The 23,404-nt window shown below is 40.1% G+C and overlaps 1 protein-coding gene across 4 annotated transcripts in view; it reads right to left on the bottom strand.

The window, feature by feature from the left end:
- Window positions 1-16,387: 16,387 nt before the first annotated feature.
- The window catches only part of marchf5 (membrane-associated ring finger (C3HC4) 5), a 105,069-nt gene continuing 98,052 nt past the window's right edge, over window positions 16,388-23,404 (bottom strand). For all 4 annotated transcript variants that reach the window (XM_078223512.1, XM_078223513.1, XM_078223514.1 and 1 more), the window contains 2 exons: window positions 20,254-20,420; window positions 16,388-17,444 (listed from right to left, as the gene is read on the bottom strand). In XM_078223512.1, the coding sequence (XP_078079638.1) occupies window positions 17,331-17,444; window positions 20,254-20,420 (281 nt within the window). In that variant the 3' untranslated portion in view covers window positions 16,388-17,330. The remainder of the gene's footprint in view (window positions 17,445-20,253; window positions 20,421-23,404) is intronic.

Here is a 23,404-nt window from a genome sequence, read left to right as displayed (position 1 = left end):
TTGAGATGTATTGTCCAGTTTTTCCACCTTTTTTAATTAGCTGTCAATACAATTGAAACTTTGGTGTAAACCTGCCATTTGAAACACCAACTGTATAGGTGCAAAATTAAATCTTGAACTCCCATTTCATAAAATGAAGAATTATTCTGGCGTTTGGACATTCATCTATAAAGATTACAGATGTAAGACTTTGGAATTAAAATCAACCTTTTGGGTGCAAGAGCAAAGGGATCAGAGTAACAAGACCATTATTTTTAAAAACCCAAAGTGCTATGTATATAGTTCCAGAGGGATAGTCTTAAAGTGAAGAAGTCATGCTAAAGTTGTATTGAACTTTGGTTAGACCACACTTGGGAGGATTGGTGCAATATTGATCAGCATGTTATATAAGGAGAGGTGGTGAAGAGGTGCAAAAAAGGCTTGCATGGACAATATCTGAAATGCTGGACTGGTCTCTCTTCGAGAAGGCTGAGAGTGACCTATGAGAGATTTTAAATTGTGGGAGTGTTTGATAGCATAGATATTGTTATTTAATTGGGGTGGATGCATAACTGGAAACCATCAATCAATATTAGTTCTTCAAGAAATCCTGGCATTCACGAGAAATTTCTTTACCCAAAAGAGTGGTGAGACTTTCTACCACTGAGTGAGTGGTTGAAGCAAGTTGTCTAGATGCAATTAGGAGACAAGCTTGCTAAGCCTATAAATGGAGAAGGGAGGGACATGCTAACCGATTTAGATGAGGAAGAATCTAGTAGATTGGGCTGAACGACCTTTTGCTGTGCTTTCAGTTCTTCCTAGTTACTAAACATCAGTCATCTGCCTTCACAATTGCTAGGCCCATTTATAATGGTTTTGTATACTGGAAATGGAGATGATAACTGTTAATCAGAATTAAATTATCTCCCAACTTCAAAGTGGGTTTCCTCTCATCTGACTGGTGTTCCATTTGAAAGCCAGTATTTTGCAACTGGTTTTCTTAAGAGAATTAATGGTAAGAATTTGTTTTCTTTATCTGCTCTGACTCTTGACAGAGGTATGGGCCAGGTGCAGGAAAGTGGGATTAGAAAGGGCACCTGCGTGTCCTCAGGCTGGCATGGACACAATGGGCTGAATGGCCTCCTGTGCTGTAACTTTTCTATGGTAGCAGCCTCTTGTCTTATGGCTTCAAATCCCACTCCAGCATGTAATCTATGTGGACACTCCAGTGCAGCATGGAAGCTTTTTCCTGGGGTGGAAGAGTCAATTACTAGGGGTACAGGTTTAAGGTGTGAGGGGCAATGTTTAAAGGAGATGTACAAGACAGATTTTTTTAGAGTAGCGGGTGCCTGGAACTCGTTGCTGGGGGAGGTAGTGGAAGCGGATATGGTAGTGACTTTTAATGTCTTGACAAATACATGAATAGGATGGGAATAGAGGGATCTGGACCCTGGAAAGGTAGGGGATTTTGGTTCAGTCGGGCAGGATGGTGGGTGCAGGCTTGGAGGCCTGAAGGGTCTGTTCCTGTGCTGTAATTTTCTTTGTTCTTTGTCCTGAGTTGCTCTTGTATATTGCAGTCAGCTCGCTTGTACAGCAAAGATAAAGAATGTAAAGGTTGACCCCTGTTAGTGGAGCTTCATCAGGTAGGTGTTGCTTACAGTTCAGGATGGAAGAGAGGAAAAATCTGCCAAATGCTTCTGTTGTCATGTGACACTATACCAATGCATTGGTTTACAATACATCTGATTCTTTGAGTGGGAATAAAACATTTCATGACTCCATTCAAAAAAAAAGAAGGGGCATTCTCATGTGTCCTAGCCACTGTGTTAATTCCCCTCAACCAAATAACTGATTAGTCCAAGTCCTTTATCAGTGTTGTGTGGGGCCTTGCTGTGTTTACTGCATTAGTAGAACAGGGACTAACTTTAAAAAGGTACCTTGTGAAGCCAAGTGAATGAGCTTCCTCCATCATACTCAGTGCCATAAGGAGACCTTGTGGCTCAGTGGTAGCATCCCTACCACTACACCAGAAGCAACAGGTTAGAGTCCAATGCTAAGGAGGAGCGTTCAATGGGCTATGCTAAAAGACTTTCCTGACCCGATTTTACTTTCTTTGGAGGAAAGATGATTAAACAGATGTGGCACCAGTTTATAAATTGTTGACATGTAGATGTGATAGATATAAACTAAGAATGCGAGGAGACAGATATAAAATTAAACTTGTCTTTCCCTCACCGCATCGACAGAACATTTTCTTGTCAAATGACATTGAGGCTGGGTTCAAATGAAGGCAAGGTGAGGGAAAATAGAATGTTGCCCTTGGAGGACTGGATGTTGGATACTTCATACCTGTGTCCTCGTATTCTTAGTCTATCGCATCTGTCAGCAATTTACAAACTGGTGCCATGTCTCTGCTTAATCACCAGTCCTCCGATTGAAAGTAAAATCGGGATTGGAAAGTCTTTCCGCATAGCCCAAAAACACCAATTACTTGAATCATCTTGGTGTACAATGAAATATTTTGTCAGTTAATCGCCTGCTCTCCATCCTCTTACCTTCCCTTTGTTCTACCTCCTTTTTGTTTGCTTCAAATCTCTCTCAATTAAAATCTTGTACATTTCTATCTTCTTTCAGGTCTGAAGAAAAGTCCTTGATCTGGAACTTACTTTCCCCTCAGACACTGGCAGACCAGCTGAGCATTTCCAACCTTTTCTGTTTTTATTCAGATTTCCAGCTTTACTTTCGTATTTCTGATGGCAGTGCCTGAGCTTAAATACCCTATGCCAGTCTCTCCTTCACTGTATCCAGTAGCCTTTAGTATAAAATGTGCCATGGTGGCACAGTGGTTAGCATTGCTGCCTCACAGCGTCAGTTACCTGAGTTCGATTCCAAACTTGGGTGATGGTTTGGGTTTCCTCCCACTGTCCAAAGCTCTGCAGGTTAGATGGATTGGCCTGCTAGATTTCACCTTGGTGTCCAGGATGTGCAAGTTTGGTGGATTTGCTATGGTAAATGCGTCGGGACAGGGAAGGAGTGGGAAGGTGTGCCTGGGGAAAGTCACTGCAGACATGATGGGCCTATTCTGTGCTGAGGGGTATATTCTATTTGCCTCGGGAGGTAGTTTACTTGCTCACTTAGGGTGAGATTTTCTGCCACCCGTGCCCCAAGCTTGGAAATTCCTGCCTGAGCTAAAAGGGCCTATTAAAATGGTCAGAGCATTTTCTGTCTCGCCTGCTACAATTCCTGCAGCTGGCAGGATGAGATATTTCTGGCTTTAAGTTTGTGTGAATATAGCACATTCATGTTGGTACATCGATATGAACTCTCCAAATGGAAACCTAAGATCTGAACTTTTTCATGAGTACAACTCTCATTATGTAACAGGAATGTGCTAATTGATATCAGTCCTTCTCTCACCCTATTTTAATCTTTCACTGTTGAGGAATCCTGCTACTTAACGAAACTCATCATTTCAGTAATGGATTTCTATGGCTCTTGTACTTTCTGGCTGTAGGTACAAGTTCTGAACTGCAAAGTCAAAGTTTCTCTCGAATGCATAAAGTTAATGAACATCTCACACAATACAAGAAAGGAAGTTTTTATAAAGATGGATTTAGATTTCAATTTATCTAGTGGAAACTCACACCCCTGTTCATTCTAATGTTGCTGGTTAATGAGACAGCTGGATAACATTTCTTTATCTCTGTTGTTTACCAGATTCTGTTTCCAAGCTATAGTCTCCTAAACCCCTCTACAACCACCCCAAGATTTTATTTCACATGGTCTTAACTCCTTTTCTTGACAAATATAACAAGAGTTTAAAGGAGCAACACTCACTCTATGATTCAGGAAGATGGCTCACCATTCCCTTCTCAAGGACAATTGGGGATGGGCAGTAAATACCAGCCTTGTTAGCAATATCCATGTCACATGAATAAATATAAACAGTTTTATGGGTTTATTCAGAAGGAGACATCTATATTTTGAAGTGAAAATGTGATGCGCGTCTGGTAAATAGACAAGGCTGGTGTTGCCAGAAACAGAAGGCTTTTATTCGCTAAAAAAGGAACGATGTGGAACAGACAATAAACAGACAATACTGAGCATGTGGACCTCCCGACTGAAGGCCGGAGGGGGAGGGCTGCAGCCTTTATACCCTGAGGGCGGAGCCTCCAGTTAAGGGTGCAGCCGAATTAAAGGTGTCAGGGAGTGTCTCATATATGAACAGTAGTGGCAACAATATATACAGCCCAACCGTGTTGAAGGCACGACAGTGGTTTACCACAAAATGGACAACTCGCATTCGCTTGATATTATTCTCGCAACCAATATCTGACAATAGACCTGAAAATAAACAGTCTACATACTTCATATCTGTAGGGAGCATGGTTTAAATGCATTATCATAGGCCACAGCTTTCTAATGCAACATCCTGGGACGCTCTGGATAATACTAAACTCCCACTAAAATAGATGACCTGGTCATTATTATATTGTGGGAATTTGCTGTGTGCAAACTGACTGCTGCATTTCCTACATTACTCAAACCACTTCCTTGGCTACAAAGCACATTGGGACATCCTGGCGTCATAAATGGCGTGGTGTGGAGATGCCCTTCTGAAGAAGGGGCTTGGAGCTCCGAAAGCTTGTGTGGCTTTTGCTACCAAATAAACCTGTTGGACTTTAACATGGTGTTGTTAAACGTCATAAATGCCACCATATAAATGTAATTTATTTTTATAGCCCTCTTGTAAACCTAATTGGCCTTAAAATGTTTTGCTTACGAATGGTCTGTTATGTAATCTATAGATTAAAATGTGAAGTTACCCACTTTGGTAGGAAAACAGATGCAGGGTAATTTTTAAACTGGGAGAGATTGAGAAATGTTGATGTCCAAAGAGATCTGGATGTTCTTGTTCAGAAGTCACTGGAAGCTAATGTGCAGGTGCGACAAGCAAGTAGGAAGGTAAATGGTATGTCAGCCATTATTGTAAGGGGAATTGAGTACAGTAGTAAGCAAGTCTTGTGAGTGTATAGAACCTTGGTGAGACCACACCTGGAGTATTGTGCACAGTTTTGGTTTCTTTACGTAAGGAAAGATATACTAGTCATAGAGGGAGAGCAACAAATGTCCACCGGATGTCTTGGGGATGGTGGAATTGGTCAATGAGAAGAGATTGAAAAGACTGGGCCTGTATTCTCTAGAGTTAGAAGAATGAGAGAATGAACTCATTGAATTGTACAAAATTCTTACAGGGCTTGACAAGGTAGACGCAGGTAGGATGATTCCTCTAATTGGGAAGGTGGTTTCAGGACAAGTGGACATTTTGTCTCAAAATAAGAGGGCATGTAGGACTGAGATGAGGAGAAATTTCTTCAGTCAAAGGATAGTAAATCTTCAGAATTTTCCAGCACAGAGAGGCTTGGAGGCTCAGTCATTGAGTATCTTCAAACAGAGATTGATGGATTTCCAGATACCAATGACAGAGATATGGGGACAGTGTGGGAAAGTGGCGCTAAGGTAGATCAGCTACGAGCCACTAGTTGAAGGGCAGAACAGGCTTGAGGGGCTGAGTGGCCTACTCCTGTTCCTATGTTCCAAACCTTTTCTGGCATAATTTAGCTATTGGTAAACTGTGTACCCAAGAATTAATTTGTAAATTCAATTATGGGGTTGGAGATTCCACCATTTCAGGTACCCACTGAAAGCAGAAATCAAGGTACCTCCACTTCAATCTGAAAGATAGATCGATTCCTGGTACAATTGATATAATGTGGAGATGCCAGCGTTGGACTGGGGTAAACACAGTAAGAAGTCTAACAACACCAGGTTAAAGTCCAACAGGTTTATTTGGTAGCAAAAGCCACTAACTTTCGGAACAGGCTGTCCCTTCGTCAGGTGGGTGGGAGTTCTGATCATAAACAGGGCACAAAGACACAAACTCAATTTACATGAATAATGATTGGAATGTGAGTCTTTACAGCTAATCAAGTCTTAAAGGTACAGACAATGTGAGTGGAGGGAGCATTAAGCACAGGTTAAAGAGATGTGTATTGTCTCCAGACAGGACAGCCAGTGAGATTTTGCACATCCAGGCAGGTTGTGGGGGTTAAAGATAGTATGACATGAGCCCAAGATCCCGGTTGAGGCCGTCCTCGTGTGTGGAACCTGGCTATCGGTCTCTGCTCAGCGACTCTGCGCTGTCATGTGTCGTGAAGGCCGCCTTGGAGAACGCTTACCCGGAGATCAGAGGCTGAATGCCCGTGACCACTGAAGTGCTCCCCAACAGGAAGAGAACAGTCTTGCCTGGTGATTGTCGAGCGGAGTTCATTCATCTGCTATCATAGCGTCTGCATGGTCTCCCCAATGTACCATGCCTCGGGACATCCTTTCCTGCAGACTGATAGCCAGGTTCCGCACACATGAGGACGGCCTCAGCTGGGATATTGGGTTCATGCCACACTATCTGTAACCCCCACAACCTGCCTGGATGTGCAAAATCTCACTAGCTGTCCTGTCTGGAGACAATACACATCTCTTTAACCTGTGCTTAATGCTCCCTCCACTCACATTGTCTGTGCCTTTAAGACTTGATTAGCTGTAAAGACTCATATTCCAATCATTATTCATGTAAATTGAGTTGTGTCTTTGTGCCCTGTTTATGATCAGAACTCCCACCCACCTGACGAAGGGTCAGCCTGTTCCGAAAGCTAGTGGCTTTTGCTACCAAATAAACCTGTTGGACTTTAACCTGGTGTTGTTAGACTTCTTACTACAATTAACATAGTCATTTAGTTACTAGCACATATCTCCCAAGGCTGTTAACTTTACTGAGCCTGGAATAGTGTCCACAATGAACAATAATAATGTCATATGACATGCAGGTCATTTTCACACTTTGAAAATTGTTAATGTTTGTTTACAAGAAACACAAGCATTAAAATTAGGAGCGATTTGCTAAATGGTGTAATCTTTCTCCATGTTTGCATCTACATCTGTAAAATTGTTCGTTAAAGCTCATAAGTATAACCTACAGGCATACCAGGAACGTGCTAATTGATATCAGTTGTTGTGAACTTAAAACTAATAGAAGCATACTGGGCAGCAGTGCTGCTCTTGTTATATAATCATCAATTCACTTAGTCAGTTCTGGACAGTTAGTAAAAAGGAACTTCAAAATGATTGCTGACAGGTCCTGAAAAAGTAAGAAAAATGGATGCAGTTAAAGAGGATAATTGGGCGTATGAGTGCCTTATCTTGTCAGCTTGGATCTTGTTTGTGTCTCTTGTGGGGACCATGAATTGGATTCAATTGCATTTTGAGTTTGGTTTTTGGAGCAAGGAATGGATTTGGGTTTGTCCGACGCATTGGCTTGGCTTTGTAACTTTAAGGATGGAGTTTTTAAAAAATGGTTGTATCTAAAGCCACTTCGTGTTCTTTTGGTTAAGATCAAGCATCAGAACAAGCCCCAAATGGGGTGCAATGCCTTATCTTGTCAGCTTAGATCTTGTATGTCTCTCTCGTGGAGACCATGAATTAGATTCAATGTGAATTTCATTTTTGGAGCAAGAAAGGGGATCGAGTTGGGTCAACCTAGTCCACTCTGAGCATTGGCTTCGTAACTTTAAAATTTTTTACTCCATTCTTAAAAATAATTCGATGTATATAAATATAAATTGCAAAGGTTCAAGACTCAGTGGCAAAAGTTCAGCGCTCAACCAGAAAAAGATTTCAAAACATTAATAACTAGAAAGAACAAGAGACACCCCAGAGGGAGACAAGGAAGCAAAGAAGGTTTTGGAAGACATCTTTAACAATGTTTAAAAAAGGAAAGGATTTGACAAATGCGGTAAGGGATTAGCTGAAAAATGTTTAATTTCAACAGTGATTATTAGTGGGACCATATATACCATAGATACGAGTTGGTTTAAACGGGAGTTGCTTTTTGTAAATTACTGACCTGATAAACAAACCTACCACTCTAATTTTCACTATTTTCTTCTTTCACCTTGAAGTCTTGTGCTTGGATACATTCCCATAGGTGCCAGATGCCCTTCAGTTAATTGTCCATTCTCCATGGTTGGGTTTAGGTAGTGTGTTGTTCAGCTATTCAACTGTGGAACCATCACAGATGTACCCAATCCTATCATTAACTGACGTCCATACTGGCACATTCCAGCTGGGTGACCTGACAACATCAGGAGTAAGAAGTTTAACAACACCAGGTTAAAGTCCAACAGGTTTATTTGGTAGCAAAAGCCACACAAGCTTTCGAAGCTCTAAGCCCCTTCTTCAGGTGAGTGGGAATTCTGTTCACAAACAGAGTTTATAAAGACACAGACTCAATTTACATGAATAATGGTTGGAATGCGAATGCTTACAACTAATCAAGTCTTTAAGAAACAAAACAATGGGAGTGGAGAGAGCATCAAGACAGGCTAAAAAGATGTGTATTGTCTCCAGACAAGACAGCCAGTGAAACTCTGCAGGTCCACGCAACTGTGGGCGTTACAAATAGTGTGACATGAACCCAATGTCCCGGTTGAGGCCGTCCGTGTGTGTGCGGAACTTGGCTATCAGTTTCTGCTCAGCGACTCTGCGCTGTCGTGTGTCGCGAAGGCCGCCTTGGAGAACGCTTACCCGAATATCAGAGGCCGAATGCCCGTGACCGCTGAAGTGCTCCCCAACAGGAAGAGAGCAGTCTTGCCTGGTGATTGTCGAGCGGTGTTCATTCATCCGTTGTCGCAGCGTCTGCATAGTTTCCCCAATGTACCATGCCTCGGGACATCCTTTCTTGCAGCGTATTAGGTAGACAACGTTGGCCGAGTTGCAAGAGTATGTACCGTGTACCTGGTGGATGGTGTTCTCACGTGAGATGATGGCATCTGTGTCGATGATCCGGCACGTCTTGCAGAGGTTGCTGTGGCAGGGTTGTGTGGTGTCTTGGTCACTGTTCTCCTGAAGGCTGGGTAGTTTGCTGCGGACAATGGTCTGTTTGAGGTTGTGCGGTTGTTTGAAGGCAAGAAGTGGGGGTGTGGGGATGGCCTTGGTGAGATGTTCATCTTCATCAATGACATGTTGAAGGCTCCGGAGGAGATGCCGTAGCTTCTCCGCTCCGGGGAAGTACTGGACAACGAAGGGTACTCTGTCCACTGTGTCCCGTGTTTGTCTTCTGAGGAGGTCGGTGCGGTTTTTCGCTGTGGCATCATGACATCAGGAGTGGCAACGTGATCTGATTTTTCCCTCTGAACCCATGGGTGCTAAATTAACAGCTCCCTGATGCTCTGTCTCAGATCAATGGCTCAACACAATTAGTAATTGGACCTGGAGGCCTTCACAATCTTAATTTATATAGATGTTAATTTATTTAGAATTATATTTCCATTTAAATACCCTGGCCATTCAGTAGTTTCTGATGAAGTTGTTTGGTAATCAGCTCTTTTGTGGAAAATTAGCTAGATTTCAATCACATCACAAATTTACTGAGCACGAACTTTAAGCTCCTGAACTAAAGAGTGTCATGGACTTTCTGCCACAAATGACAGTTACTGATAACCATAATAAATTCTGCCAAAAATTGAGCATATAATTGCAACACTATTGCTTTATTTTAAACGACCTCTAAATAATTACATAGCATCTAATGCAGTACAATAGAAATTATAAGAAGGCACCTTTTTAAAACTCGGATATATGAATTTTAAAAACTTAATTCTATTTAAATTTACCAATATGGCTCAGTAAATAATATCACAGGGGAAAACATTGGCGCATAGTTTGCAGGATTAAATTGAAACCAGCGACATCCCATTGAAACAAAAAGAATCAAGCCACTAATGTAGATAGCTGATTAGCAATTCAGTTCGGTGTAGAGTGACAATGGATCACATTTCTTTTGTTTATATAATATGTATGAGGATGGAAAGTTTGACACGCCAAACACTTGTTTAGAAAGGTACATTTTCAAAGCAATGGTCGAAAGGTATTGATAATGTGAAATCTACTTTCATTATACAGGGGACCAAGTCATCATACTAGAGAGTACAAGAATGTGGTCCTGCAAGTGTGTTCACACTTTTAATTATCATAGGTGGGATTAAATTATGTCCCCTATGGTATCACTGCAGTAAGGCAAATGCACTGAGAAATTATGAGCCAACTCTATATCGCCAATTTTTCGAAACATGAATAAATTGAAGGCTGGAGAATACATTGTGCTTGCATCTTACAAAGTTTGAGAGGTTTTATTAATATGAACTTTAAAATGAGTTTGGTACTGTTTTTACTTTATATTATACTTAAATTGCTTTATAAATAATCTAGTTGAGTGGTAAAATATAAATATTTTATCTAAATGTAGCGAAGTACCTAGGGATGTTTCACTATGTCAAAGGTAGAATATAAAATGCAAGCTGTTCTTTCCAAAAAAAACAGGAAGCTTTACTCGAATTATGTTCCTGAAATGTTTGGGGATTTTCCATGAAGGATTTAAAAATTATAAAGAAGGTTTTAGGCTACGATGCTGAAGCACTTTCACGCACAAACTTCAAGAGTAGGCATTGCTTCATCTAACATTAAAAAACAAAGCCAATGTCTTCCTATTCTCCATTCCGCACTTTTATGTGGTCATTTATAATTTAAACCGCACCACTTAAAAGTGGGTTTGCAAAAAAATTTGAGCAACTTTTTTAGCCGTGTGTTGCAGCTGCTGAATGAAAAAGGGGGTTACGCTTTAATGAGTGAGGGGCTATAAATGTATTTAAACAATGAGTGAGGTAGAGATGCTGAGTTTTACTGACAGTTAAATCATTAAAGGGGAAGAAGTCAGAACCACAGCCTCCCCAAACCTGTGCTTTAAAAGTAACAAAAAAAAAAGAAAAGCTTGCATCCAAGGTCAGGCATTCCAAGGTCTACATAGAACCCAATCTATAAGGGGAAAGTGCACACAGCTTGAAGTTGGAGGCACAAAAAGAGGTAGGTCATTTAGCCCCTCAAACCCATTCCTCCATTCCATCAGATCTTGATCCGAGTCTGCATTCAGAACCAGAAGGCTGACAAGAATAGTCTTGATTACAATTGTCACTCTCATGTCACATGAGAACGACATAATATCCTAATTCTAATCAAATGCAATGTTATGTCCCCTGTGTACAATTTGACATGATTATAATTTGGCTGTTTTATTTTTCTTTTATTCATTCGTGGGATGTGAGCATCACTGGCTAGGCCAGCATTTATTGCCCATCCCTAATTGCCCTTGAGATGGTGGTGAGCTGTCAACATGAACCACTACAGTCTACGTGATGGAGGTACATCCACAGTGCTTATAGGGAAGGAGTTCCAGAATTTTGACCCAGAGACAGGGAAATAACAGTGATGTAGTTCCAAGTCAGGATGGTGTGTAGCTTGGAGGGGAACTGACAGGTGGTGATGTTCCCATTTGTCTGCTGCCCTTGTCCTTCTAGTTTGTGGAGCTCACGTTTTTGGAAGGTGCTGTCAGAGGAGCCTTGGTGAGTTCCTGCAGTGCAACTTGTAGACGGTATACACTGCTGCCACTGTGCGCAAGGTTACCTTGGTCCAATTCTCCATCACCCCCAACACCACATCCCTTTCCCACAGCCCCTTCCCATGCAATCACAGAAGGTGTAACACCTATCCCTTTACCTTCTCCTTCCTCTCTGTTCGAGGCCCCAAACACTCAATTCAGATGAATTAACATTTCACTTGCACCTCCTTTAATTTAGTCTACTGTTTTCACTTCTCACAGTGCGGTCTCTTCTACGTTGGGGGAAGACTAAACACACACTGGGTAACCACTTTGCAAAACACCTTCATTCAGTCTGCAAGCATGTCCCCTGACTTTCCCATTGCTATTTTAACTTACCATCTTGATCCCTTACCCACATTTCCATCCTTGGCCTGCTGCAATGTTCCAGTGAAGTCCAATACAAACTGGAGGAACAGCACCTCTTTTTTTTCTTTAACACTACCATTAACACTCCCTGTCTTGTGTCCATGACAACTTTGTCAATCTCTCCTGAGCTCCCACATATCCCTAACCTTCTATTCTGCTCCACCTTCTCCACCCACCTCTCCAACTATATAATCATTTCTACCTCCCCTTCAATTCTGAAGAAGCATTGACTTGAACTGTTAACTCTGTTTCTCTAGAGTCTTTCCAGAATTTTTATGTCAAATTGGCAAATGTCTGAAAGTTGAGTTTATAGAATATTCTTTTTACTAATATTACTTACTAGAAACTGTAAGTCTGAAGATTGGGAAGAGTTTTAGAAGCTAGCAAAGGACAATCGAATAGTTGATAAAAAAGTGCAAAAAAATAGAATGGGCAAATTAGTCAGGCGTATAGTAACAAATAAAGCAACAAACGAGTGCTTTCACAAGTACATAAAAAGTGACTACATAACCAGTCAATGTAAACTATTGGTCCCTCATGTTGTGGAACCAACTAGAGATATTGTGCACTGAGGCAGGTTTAATTAGTAATTTCAAAGTAAAATCCTCTGGGCAAAAGTAATTGAATTTTTGTCCAAAATCAAGACTCTTAAGCTTAAACAAAGCCAATTACATTGGTTTGAGGAGAGAGCTGGCTATGGCTCATTGGGTAGATTGATTTGGGGTATGGCAGAAAATAAACACTGGGAAACATTTAAGGAAATTATTCACCAAAAATACATTTAACAAACAAAAACACAACAAGATCCACCTATAGCTTAGTAGATAAGTTAAGGATAGCAGTAAATTAAAATAAGAAGCTATGCATGTTTGATTTGATTATTGCCAATGTTTTGGGATACAGTGATGAGTATTGTTGCAAATAACAGTAGTAAGTTCGAGGATTGTCAATGTTTTAGAAGTTGGCAAAGGACAATCAAATGGTTGATAAAAAGGAAAAATGACAGTAAACTAGACAGGAATATTGCAACCGATTGGAAGAGCTTTTGCAAATATATAAAAAATAAGAGTAGCTGAAGTAACTATGGCTCCTTTGAGGTATAGACAGGAAAAATATTCATGGGGAAATGAGAAAATTGCAGAGATAATGAACAAATATTTTATCTGTTTTCATGGTAGAAGATGAATTAAAATGCCAGAAATAAAGGGCAGTTAAGGGATAAGACTGAGGACCTTATAGTAATTAATATCAGCAGAGAAAATGCATTAGAGAAATTTAAGGAATAAAAAGTTGACAAATCCCCAGGACCTGACAGCCTACACTCCAGGATTCTAAAATGGGTGGCGGCAAAGATAGTGGATACACAAGTTATGCTTTTCCAAATTTCCTAGATTCTACAGTGGTCCCAGTGGATTGGAAGTTGGGGGTCTAACACTATTCAAGAAAAGATGAGGAGGAAAAACACAGGAAACAAAAGGCCAATTATCCTGACATTAGTGGTCAGGACAAAGCTGCAATCGATCAGTAAGGAGAGCTTAACAATGCACTTAGAAAATCCCAGTATGATCAGAGTCCCTTATAAAAGGAAAATTATATTTGAATAATTTATCATTTTTTGAGGATGTAGCTAGAAGCATGATTAAAGGAGAACCAATAGATGTTGCATACTTGGAATTCCAAAAGGAATTTGATAAGATGTCAAAGAAATGGTCAACTATGCAAAACAAGGGCTCCTGGAGTTGGGTATAACATATTAGCACCAAAGATTGTTTAATAGACAGGAAGCAGGGAATGGGGATAAATAGTACATTTTCAAGTTGGTGGACTGTAGCTAGTGGATTGCCTCAAGTTTCAGTGCTGGGCCTCAGCTATTTTCAACTTATTAATAACTCAGGTGAAGAGACAAGGGGAGGGAAGGTATTCACATTTGTTGGGTTGTCTTATGAGAATTGTGCTTACACTCTGTGGAGTTTAGAAGAATGAGAGGTGCTCACAAGATTCTAAAGGGGCTTCACAGGGTACAGAGGTTGTTTTCCCCTTTCTGGAGGATCTAGAACATCAGGGCACAGTCACAGAATAAGTGAACAGATCATTCATCATGGAGAAATTTCTTCACTGTGGTTTGAGATGCTTTGGAGTTGTCTATCCCGGAGGATTGTGAATGTTCCTTAGTCAAGTATTTTCAAGCCCGAGATAAACAGGCTTTGAATCTTTTGGAGAATCAAGCAATATGGGACGGACAGAAGAAAGGAGAGTTGAAGCAAAAGATCAGTCATGATCGTGAATTACAAAGCAGCCTCGACAGGCCATGAGGACTACACTTGCTCCTATTTCTCATGAGTTATAGAAAAACTGAGTTGAAGTTAATGCAAGATACAGCCATGACTCTCATCAAGGTTGAGGGACAGCTTTCATTACGTAAATTGATGTGGCCATGTTTAAATGAATAGTTTGAATCTATCTTTACTGAGGAAGGGTATAAAATTGATAAAAGTGGAGGTATTGGATAGCCTGTGGAAACAGTTTGGGTAGAGATGAGAAATGGTAAGCAGCAATTTATTGATGTTCACATTCAAATTCACCCTCAACTCCTCTACTTTATTAATTCACAGCAGCAGCACTGCTGCTTCACAGCGCTTGGGCATGGTAGCACTGTGATTAGCACTGCTGCTTCACAGCGCCAGGGACCCAGGTTCAATTCCCAGCTTGAGTCCCTGTCTGTGTGTAGTTTGCATGCTCTCCCCGTGTCTGCGTGGGTTTCCTCCCATATTGTGAAAGATGTGCTGGTTAGGTGCATTGACCTGAACAGGCACCGGACAGTGGCGACTAGGGGAATTTCACAGTAACCTCATTGGCAGTGTTACTGTAAGCCTTACTCGTGACTAATAAATAAACTTTCTCACCTTCAAAGTCTCTTAAAATCTACTTTTTCACCGTGTTAATCACTTGTACTAATTTCTTCCTGTTCATTTCTTTGTAAAGGTTCCTCTACCTTGACATTTCTGAAGCATATTGGGATAGGCCAGGAGACTGGGATTAGATTAGCTGGTTCATGTGGAGAAAAATTACAGATGCATACTAGATGGACTTAATGGCATGCTTCGGAGCTTTAACATTATTGTATTCCTGCTCGAATCTAATCCCCAAAAGTGAAGCTTATTGCTACGTTGAATGGCATAAATGAATGAAAATCATTGTAGTGAAACAAAAATCTAAGCAATCTTTAAATAACCTGTAATGTACATTATGAAAACTGTACTTGGCTTGTTGGGCTTGGAGGTAGGGAACTTCAACTCTTGACCATCCTTGGACTTTGTGCATACAAGGCAGCACAAGCGCAGTTCTGCAATGTGCAATTTCTTCCAGGACATGCCCAGCATGCCTGAGCATAAAGGAGAAAAAAGAGGCATGAAAACCCAGGAGCACCATGCTTGGCAAGAGTCCCAGGCAGGGGAGAGAGAGGGATCACCTTTTCCCTCTCCACATTTTGGGGAGAAAGGTCCCAAAAAAATAAAAAGGGGGAGAGGGAACAGGGTGAAGTCCCAAAAAGATTGCTCTGGTAATGGTTGGGGACAGGTCCCAGACAATGTTTAAAAAAAAGCAGAGAAATAGGGGTCCAAACAGGAAAAGGGCTTTAGGGAGCAGACTTTAAGTGGAAAACACAGACAAAGTTGGGTAACTCCATACTGCAGGTTATTGGGGTAAAGCTACCTCCTTGACACTGTAGTATTCTGCTAGCATGGCTGTCAGTATGACGTTGTGTCCATAATTTGGGTTCGAATGCATAGTCAGGAATCCAGAGGAATGCAAGATGAGATTGAAATCCTGCAAGACGGACCATTGCTGATGCCAAGGCAATTGAAGAGGGTTCAAAGGAATCCCTGAAGATCCAAGAGGGCAAATTCCATGCTGTAAACTGGGACAAAGATACTTTTTGAGCAGTAATGTTCTGCCTGGCGCGGACCAAGAGCTGAAATTGTGCTCGAGGGTAGACTTTGGAATCCAGTGGAACAGTATCTTGGGAAATGAGACTGAAACCCTGAGAGATGGGCAGTTGTCGAAGCTGTCCAAACTGGAGTGACATTTGGAAAGAATTCCAAGGTGGAATCTTCAAATGTGAAGATTGGAATCCCTTATGAGATGGAGTTTCAGAGATTGGTTGATTCAGTGTTGCTGACACCTGGGTGGGTTGTTGAGAAATCTGCGGAACCGATTTTGGTTACATTTGGCATTTATTGTGCAGTGCGATGTATTTGACCACCTGTGTGCCTGTTAATTCATGTGCATCTGTCAGCATCCTCGAATGTTAAGAATGTAAGGTAGATGTTGTAAATTATCTTTCTGACCTTGTATCAGAAAGTTTATTTTTGCTTTATTCACTGGGCAATGTCTTGCATCTCAAACTTTGTCTACTTTAAACAAAAGTTGTTGGTCCCTCACCAGCAGCTTGGGTGTCTGGCTAAGGATCATAACAGGTATAAAGCATCAATAAAGTATTTTTAATAAAGTTTTTTTATTTATAATACACTTTGGCCAATGAAGTCTACAGATCAATAGGCAATACTGTACAATCAATACATGTTGAAACCAGATAATTGATATCGTACATTATGAGTTAATATAAACGCTTTGCAGCTGTTAAAGAAAAACAGCATAAGGAAAGAAACAAAAATGTTTACAAGTAGTACAGTACAACCATTTTGGTGGTGGTGCTGGGTGGCAGGGGGACGAGGAGGAAAAGGTTAGAACTTAAGTCTCACTCTTTACTTACCCGCAATAAAATGCACTCGAGGAAAAATAACTTGCATGTTTTCACAAAGGGAATTGAAAAGCCTCCATCACAGTACAAAATGTCCTGGCGATCACATCTAGAACAATAAACTACCTCAAACTGCTTTTCTTCAGTAAGCTAGTACAAACTTTACATTATTTGTCAACCATGAAAAAGCTACCCAATGCTGGACTTAGTGTAAGAGAACATAGTGTCATCACTGTAAAAAAATAAGGGTTGTTTTACTTGGGGTTTAATAAAAAGCTGTGTTGCAAAATAAAACATAATGGACAACTTGTACATATTGAAAATAAATTGTCAACAAAATTTAAAATGCAAGATTCTATAAACTAACATTTGCTGCTTTGCAAATAGTATTAAAAGTGTAACCTAATTAAATATTATGCTGTCAAATCACTATAAAGAAAGTGCTTAAAAAGCAACCAAAGCCAATCACATTCTTGGGTTCAATGATCACTGATAGCATTAGCTGCCAGTTTCAGCCAAATGAAAGTGCTTTATTTCACTTCAAAAAAAAATGTATACATTAATCTGCACCAGCAGCTTACCCACAATACCATATACATCACAATTTGATATAACCAATAATGCACAACTGCTAGATAAGATTGATAGCACATTAACCAGGCTGCAGTCAGATTCTTCTCATGCTTCCTCCTCTGGAAAATTTAATATCTTGCGGTGGGCCTGGCGTAAATACTGCTGCTGTTTGAAGTACACTTTAAAAGCTCCTTTGATGGCCACAAAGGCAATACCACCCTGCCAAATAAATATACAGGAATATTTAGTCCACAGTCAAATCGACTCCAATGCTCTAAAATTAATGCTCCCAATGTTTAGCTATTTCTACTAAAATCATAATTGTTACACAAATAATATAGTTGTAATAAAGCAAGGATTATGAACTAAATATATGTGCAACGCTGACACTTTGGCTGACATTTTCAATTAAAATAGAATTTAAGAGGTAATAAGGCTTCCAGGCAGAATGAAACAGTTCAGTTAAATTAGGCTGAGATTAAGGAACTAAAATCTTTAAATCCCCACGGAATGAATAGGAAAAAAATAAAATATTGCCAAACCTTTGTTTTGAAATGAATATTTTAAATACCAAGTGAAATAAGTTCTTCATTGATGGCACCAGACTGGGCTTGGGGATATACAGTAAATATTCAGTTTACTCACTTTGTTTTTTAAAAATAAACTAGAATCCAATCATGTGTCTTATTTACATACCAAAAAGTTTCTTTTAGCCAAAATAAAAGCAAAGTACTCTGGAAATCCAAAATCAATATCATACTGTATTTTAAGCTGTTTGGTGAAGTTTATGCTAATTTAGAGAACAATCAAAAGGGAACAATGGCAACATTAGAGAATGGACTCTCTCCATCAGTGAAAAATATTACCAACGACACCATTCTGAATATTCTGAAAGTAAAAAGTAAAGGCGCCATAGCCCCAGACGACCATAGGCTGCTTTCCTTTCGGGGGGGGGGGGGGGGGGGGGGGAGAGGTGACTGGCGGTGATTTAACCTGAGGGTCACCACACCTCAGACGAGGGGCTAGGTTGAGAAGGTGGAGCCTTCATGGGTAACCTCTGCTGGTACAGGAGTATTCTATTCATCAACTCACCAAGTTGATGAATAGCACCACCCAGAAGGACAAGGGTCGCAGATTCATGGGAACACCACCACCTGCAATTTCCCCTCCAAGTCACCACATCCTGACTTGAAATTATATTAATGTCCCTTCACTGGGATTCCCTTTCCAACAGCAATGTGGGTGAACTCACACCATATGGACTGCAGCTGTTCAAGACAGTAGCACATCACCACCTTCTCAAGGGCAATAAATGCTGGCATAGCCAGAAACATCCACATCCCTTGAACAAATTTTTAAAAAATTCTCAGCATCACCCATCCTTCTGCAACTAAGAGGTGAATCTGACAAATTAATATGTATTAGGGCCAGAAGCAGAAGTAGTTTTGAGTTGTGAATTTGTTCCGAAGAACATGGTTGAAACAACTCAATCGTATTTGACAAAATTCAAACCTTCAAACATTCAAAAGCTTTATGTAAAGATAAGCAACAAGAACTCAACAAGGCATGTATAATGGATTATTACAGGCTTCAACTCATTTAATTGCTTGAAGAAAGTGAATATAGACCAGATTTTCAAGGAGCAAAAAGTCTATGGAATGCCCCTGAAGAACTGAAAGAAACTTTAGGGCATAAAGATAACAATGTAACTCATGTTATTCAATCAAATCCAACTTCAATTCACAGATGGCAATGACATGGTGCCAAGCAAAACACAAAGCATTGTTTCTCTTTCAGCATTTTAGCTTGCAAGTATCAACTTTTGCTTTATAATGCTCCTAAGAGACCGGACATGCTTTATTACTTTGAAGATGTTATACAAATACAAGCTGCTGTTGCAACATTTCAATGAAGACTAATTTTGAAATTAAAGAAATACTCCAAAAAATTATGTTTCATTACTTGACACAAGACGTTCATAATTCCATCCCTAGGAGCTTTTGGCATCATAAGTAAAACTGTATTCAGAAAATAAATAAACCAGGACTGTGCCTCTGTTATGGGTAGTCTGCATACCTTATACAAAAAGAAAAAACTTCAATTCATATTGCACTTTTTTTTTTAACAGCTTCAGGATTTCTCAAGTGCTGAACAGCCGAATAGCCAAGGTCTTTTCCCCAGGGTAGGGGGAGTCCAAAAGTAGAGGGCATAAGTTTAAGGTGAGAGGGGAAGATTTAAAAGGGACCCGAGGGGCAACATTTTCACAAAGAGGGTGGTGCGTATATGAAATGAGCTGCCAGAGGAAGTAATAGAGGTGGGTACAATTTCAACATTTAAAAGACATTAGGACAGATACATGGATAGGAAAGGTTTAGAGGGATATGGGCCAAATGCAGGCAAATGGGACTAGTTCAGTTTAGGAAACCTGGTCGGCATGGACAAATTGGGCCGAAGGGCCTGTTTCCGTGCTGTACCTCTCCATGACTCTATGCAGTCACAAATATAGGGAAATGAGGCAGCAAACTTTCTCATCGGAAGGTTTCACAGAACAGCAATATGATGGTGACCATATAATCTGCTTTTTAAAAAAATGGTCAAGCCATAAATATTGACCAGGATGCAAAGAAATCACTTATTTGTCTTTGAATAAAGCCATGTTATCGTTTACCTCCTGAAAAGGCACGATGAACCTCTGTTTAACATCTTATTTGAAAGACTGCAGCACTCTTCAGCATAACATGACTAGATTTTGTACTCTTGCCTCTGGAGTGGGGCTTGAACTTTTGCCTCAGAGGCAAGGCAGCTATCCACAGAGCCAAGCAGGTATATCTGCACATCTGGGAAAAACCTTTAAAATTGCTGTATAAATCAACAACTGAAGTTACTCCATTAGTAAGAACGTGTGCAAGAACACCAGATAGTCAATGCTAAATAGACATACTTGGTTTGAATTTTTGTATACAAAAGTGAAGGGTGAGCATGCTTCTATAGCAGGTTTAAACTGTTAATACTTGAGAAAATTTCTCACCAAAATAGTCCTTTGCAGGTTTGAGTTGACACTGCTGAACATTAATTTACCAACTATAGTGGCAATAGTAGGAAAAACCAAAGCTCCACAAAGAATGCGAGTAGCTGACACATGATCTGCTAGTGGGCTGGCCTCAGCTGGAACACGAGGAACAGGGCAGCCTATTCCTAGAAAGGGTAAAAACAGAAGGAAAAAAAACAATCAAAAGAAAATTCACAAAGTAAACACTTCCTTTCTGTTTGGCTGGAGGGGCAGAAAACATTCACCTGCTGTAAGAATAATATTGTCTGTTAGAAAATATTGTTCAGTTAAATAGCCAGCTAGGCTTTTCAGTGATTTATGAAATTCTTGCTCCAGATTTTTAGCAACGGAGAATAGCCAAAGTGCATGTCATGATATAAAGTAGGACTAAAAGCCAATAAACAGCAATTCGCAAAATGTCTTAATCAATCAAAAAAGCCATTTAAGGTTATTCCCAAATACTAATTCCAGAATTACACTGGCAAAATATTCCAAAGTAAGCCTTTTGTGTCTATAGCCAAATACCTCCTTAGTCTCCTGGGCACAGGATATTACAGAAGAATTTGTTGAATTCTTGATTTAATATGTAAACAAAGCCAATTTCATAACTTGCGTGACAAAGTCTTTCTTGTGCAAGTTTTCTATTACACCACGTTTCTATTTTTTTGTTTTGCTGTAATAGCACATCACCTTTCCTCTTGCAAAAAGGACAAGACTGAAGCAAGTTATACTGAGTCTCATTTTCAATGCGCCCATGTTATGCCAGCTATATAGCATGATATTTTACTTGTTGCACTGACACCATAGGAACTTCAACAGCAAATTGTGAGGGGTTTGTTTACGTTCTTTCGCCCTTAGCATCAGCCCACACTTGCTTAGTTTATTACCCTTTAATTAGAAGTAGCTTGAGGAAAAACAAATCTTCCCAGGTTAGTATTTCCTGGAATCAGAATGAATTTTACACTTAACATGCATGGAAAGTATCTATTAGCAACATAGGGTGGCTTTAATTTTACATTAACAAGACAACAAAATCTGTTACTGATGCCAGTAATTCCCTATTGTGGAGCAATCAAAAGATAACCATTTGCAGTGTAAAAGGGGCCTTCACAAAGAAATATATTTCTTATGTTTCTAACCTGTCTGAAATACAAAACTAAAATATATTCAACAGCATGAGTTAGCAACTTGAATAAATGTCTTGTGCTTAAAGGACCTAAAAAGTAGTCTGCTGATTACTGTATCACATCAGGACTAAATAGATTTGTATGCATCGTAAACTTGTCAAGTGAGTAATTCTAATCATTGTCACTTTTCTTCCTTACTTAATGGTTAAGAAGGCTGTAGCAATTTTTTCTGAATTGGTTATCCCATTAATTACATAGCAGGCATCATTTTTCATTAACTTCCTCAGTCCCTGGTGCACTATAGGCCACCCCCTCAGTTTCCCCACATTATCATACTTCTTTTTATCCCAACATTGCACCATCCCGCTACTAGACACCTATAGGTCAAAAATAAGAAACAGAACCATACAAAATAATTCCTTGTTAACGCAAAAATAACAAAAGAATTGTATTTCTATAATCATCAGGATGTCATAAATGTTTTACAGAACAATGGAATATTTTTGAAGCCTAGTCACTATTGTTGCATAGGAAAACATGTCAGAATATTTTCACCCACAGCATTGTGCTAGAAACAGTAAATTAATCAATAACCAGATAATTATTTTCTTTCATGAGGTTTGTTGAGGGAACAGTGTTGACATGACACAGGAGTACATTTTTTTCCCTGATGTCTGGAATCTTTCCTATCTGAACAAGCAGGGCTTCAATTTAACGTCTGATTTGGATGACTGTACTTCCCACTATGCAGCATCCTCATTATTGTACTGAATTCTTACCAGAGATGTTGTGCTCAAGTCTACAAGAGGAGGTTCAACTGACTACATTCTGATCTGGATGTGTGTGTGTGTTATTAATTGAGCCAAGCTGACTCAAACAACTGCCTATGACAAGAAATAAGGTTTCCACTTTATTCCTATTTACAGTGTTATGGACCTTTCCTACAAATCGAATGATTTGTAGGAAACTGTCAAGATTTGCAGGGTCACTGTTCACTTCACAATAACAAATGTTGCTAGGAGAGGAAGTGTTAGCAGTCTATACTGGCAATAAAAAAATGGAAATGGCACAATGGTTATCACTGCTGCCTCACAGCGTCAGAGATCCGCTTTCAATTCCGGCCTCGGGTGATTGTGCAAACTCCACACATTCTCCTAGTGTCTGCGTGGGTTTCCTCTAGGTGCTCTGGTTTCCTCCCACAGTCCAAAGATGTGCAGTTTAGGTGGATTGGCTATGCTAGAGAAATTTGCCCCTTAGCGTCAGGGGGATTAGTAGGGTAAATGGGGATAGGGCCTGGTTGGATGCGAAAATTAGCACTCCCACCTGACTCAGGTAGTCACGGGTTCAAACCTTACTCCAGAGGCTTGGGCACATAATCCAGGTGACACTTAGTTCAGTACTGAGCAAGAGCTGCACTACGGGAGGTTCATCTTTTGGGTGGGTCATTAACTTGAGGATCCGTTTGCTCTCACAGGTGGGTGCCCAAGATCCCATGGTACTATTCAAAGCCGAGGAAGGAAGCTCTGTTTACTGGCCAATGTTTATCCTGTAAACAACATCATTAAAATAGGTCATTTATCTTAATGCCATTTAGGGATATTGCTCTGCACAAGTAGGCTGTTGCATTGCCATATAACAGTGATCACAGTTGAAAAGCATTTATATTGTTCAGAAGCATTCAGGACATCTCAAGGTCATAAAAGGTTCCAGTTGGGAGAAAGTTTTTTGCAGATATCGCAAAGCATTTCATACATCAATAATTTACTAACTGAAACATTGACCCATGCAGTTGGCATATTTCAACCTTAAGGCCCCGTGAGATGAAGGGCATGCTTTAAGGATGAAGGTTGGCCGGGAGAATTCTCTGCTTTTCTTGAAGTTCTATCACATCTTTTCTATTTCCCTGAACAAACAGCCACAGCCTCAGTTTTAGCCTCAGCCAAAAGTGCTGCCCCACTTTTGCAATCAAATGTCAAACTAGATTATATGCTCAAGTCCTGGAA

The sequence above is a fragment of the Mustelus asterias genome, chromosome 11 (genome assembly GCF_964213995.1).
Source record: "Mustelus asterias chromosome 11, sMusAst1.hap1.1, whole genome shotgun sequence".
Lineage (NCBI taxonomy): Eukaryota > Metazoa > Chordata > Chondrichthyes > Carcharhiniformes > Triakidae > Mustelus > Mustelus asterias.
Note: the sequence above shows the minus strand (reverse complement) of the source record. Positions and strands in the feature narration are given on the sequence as shown.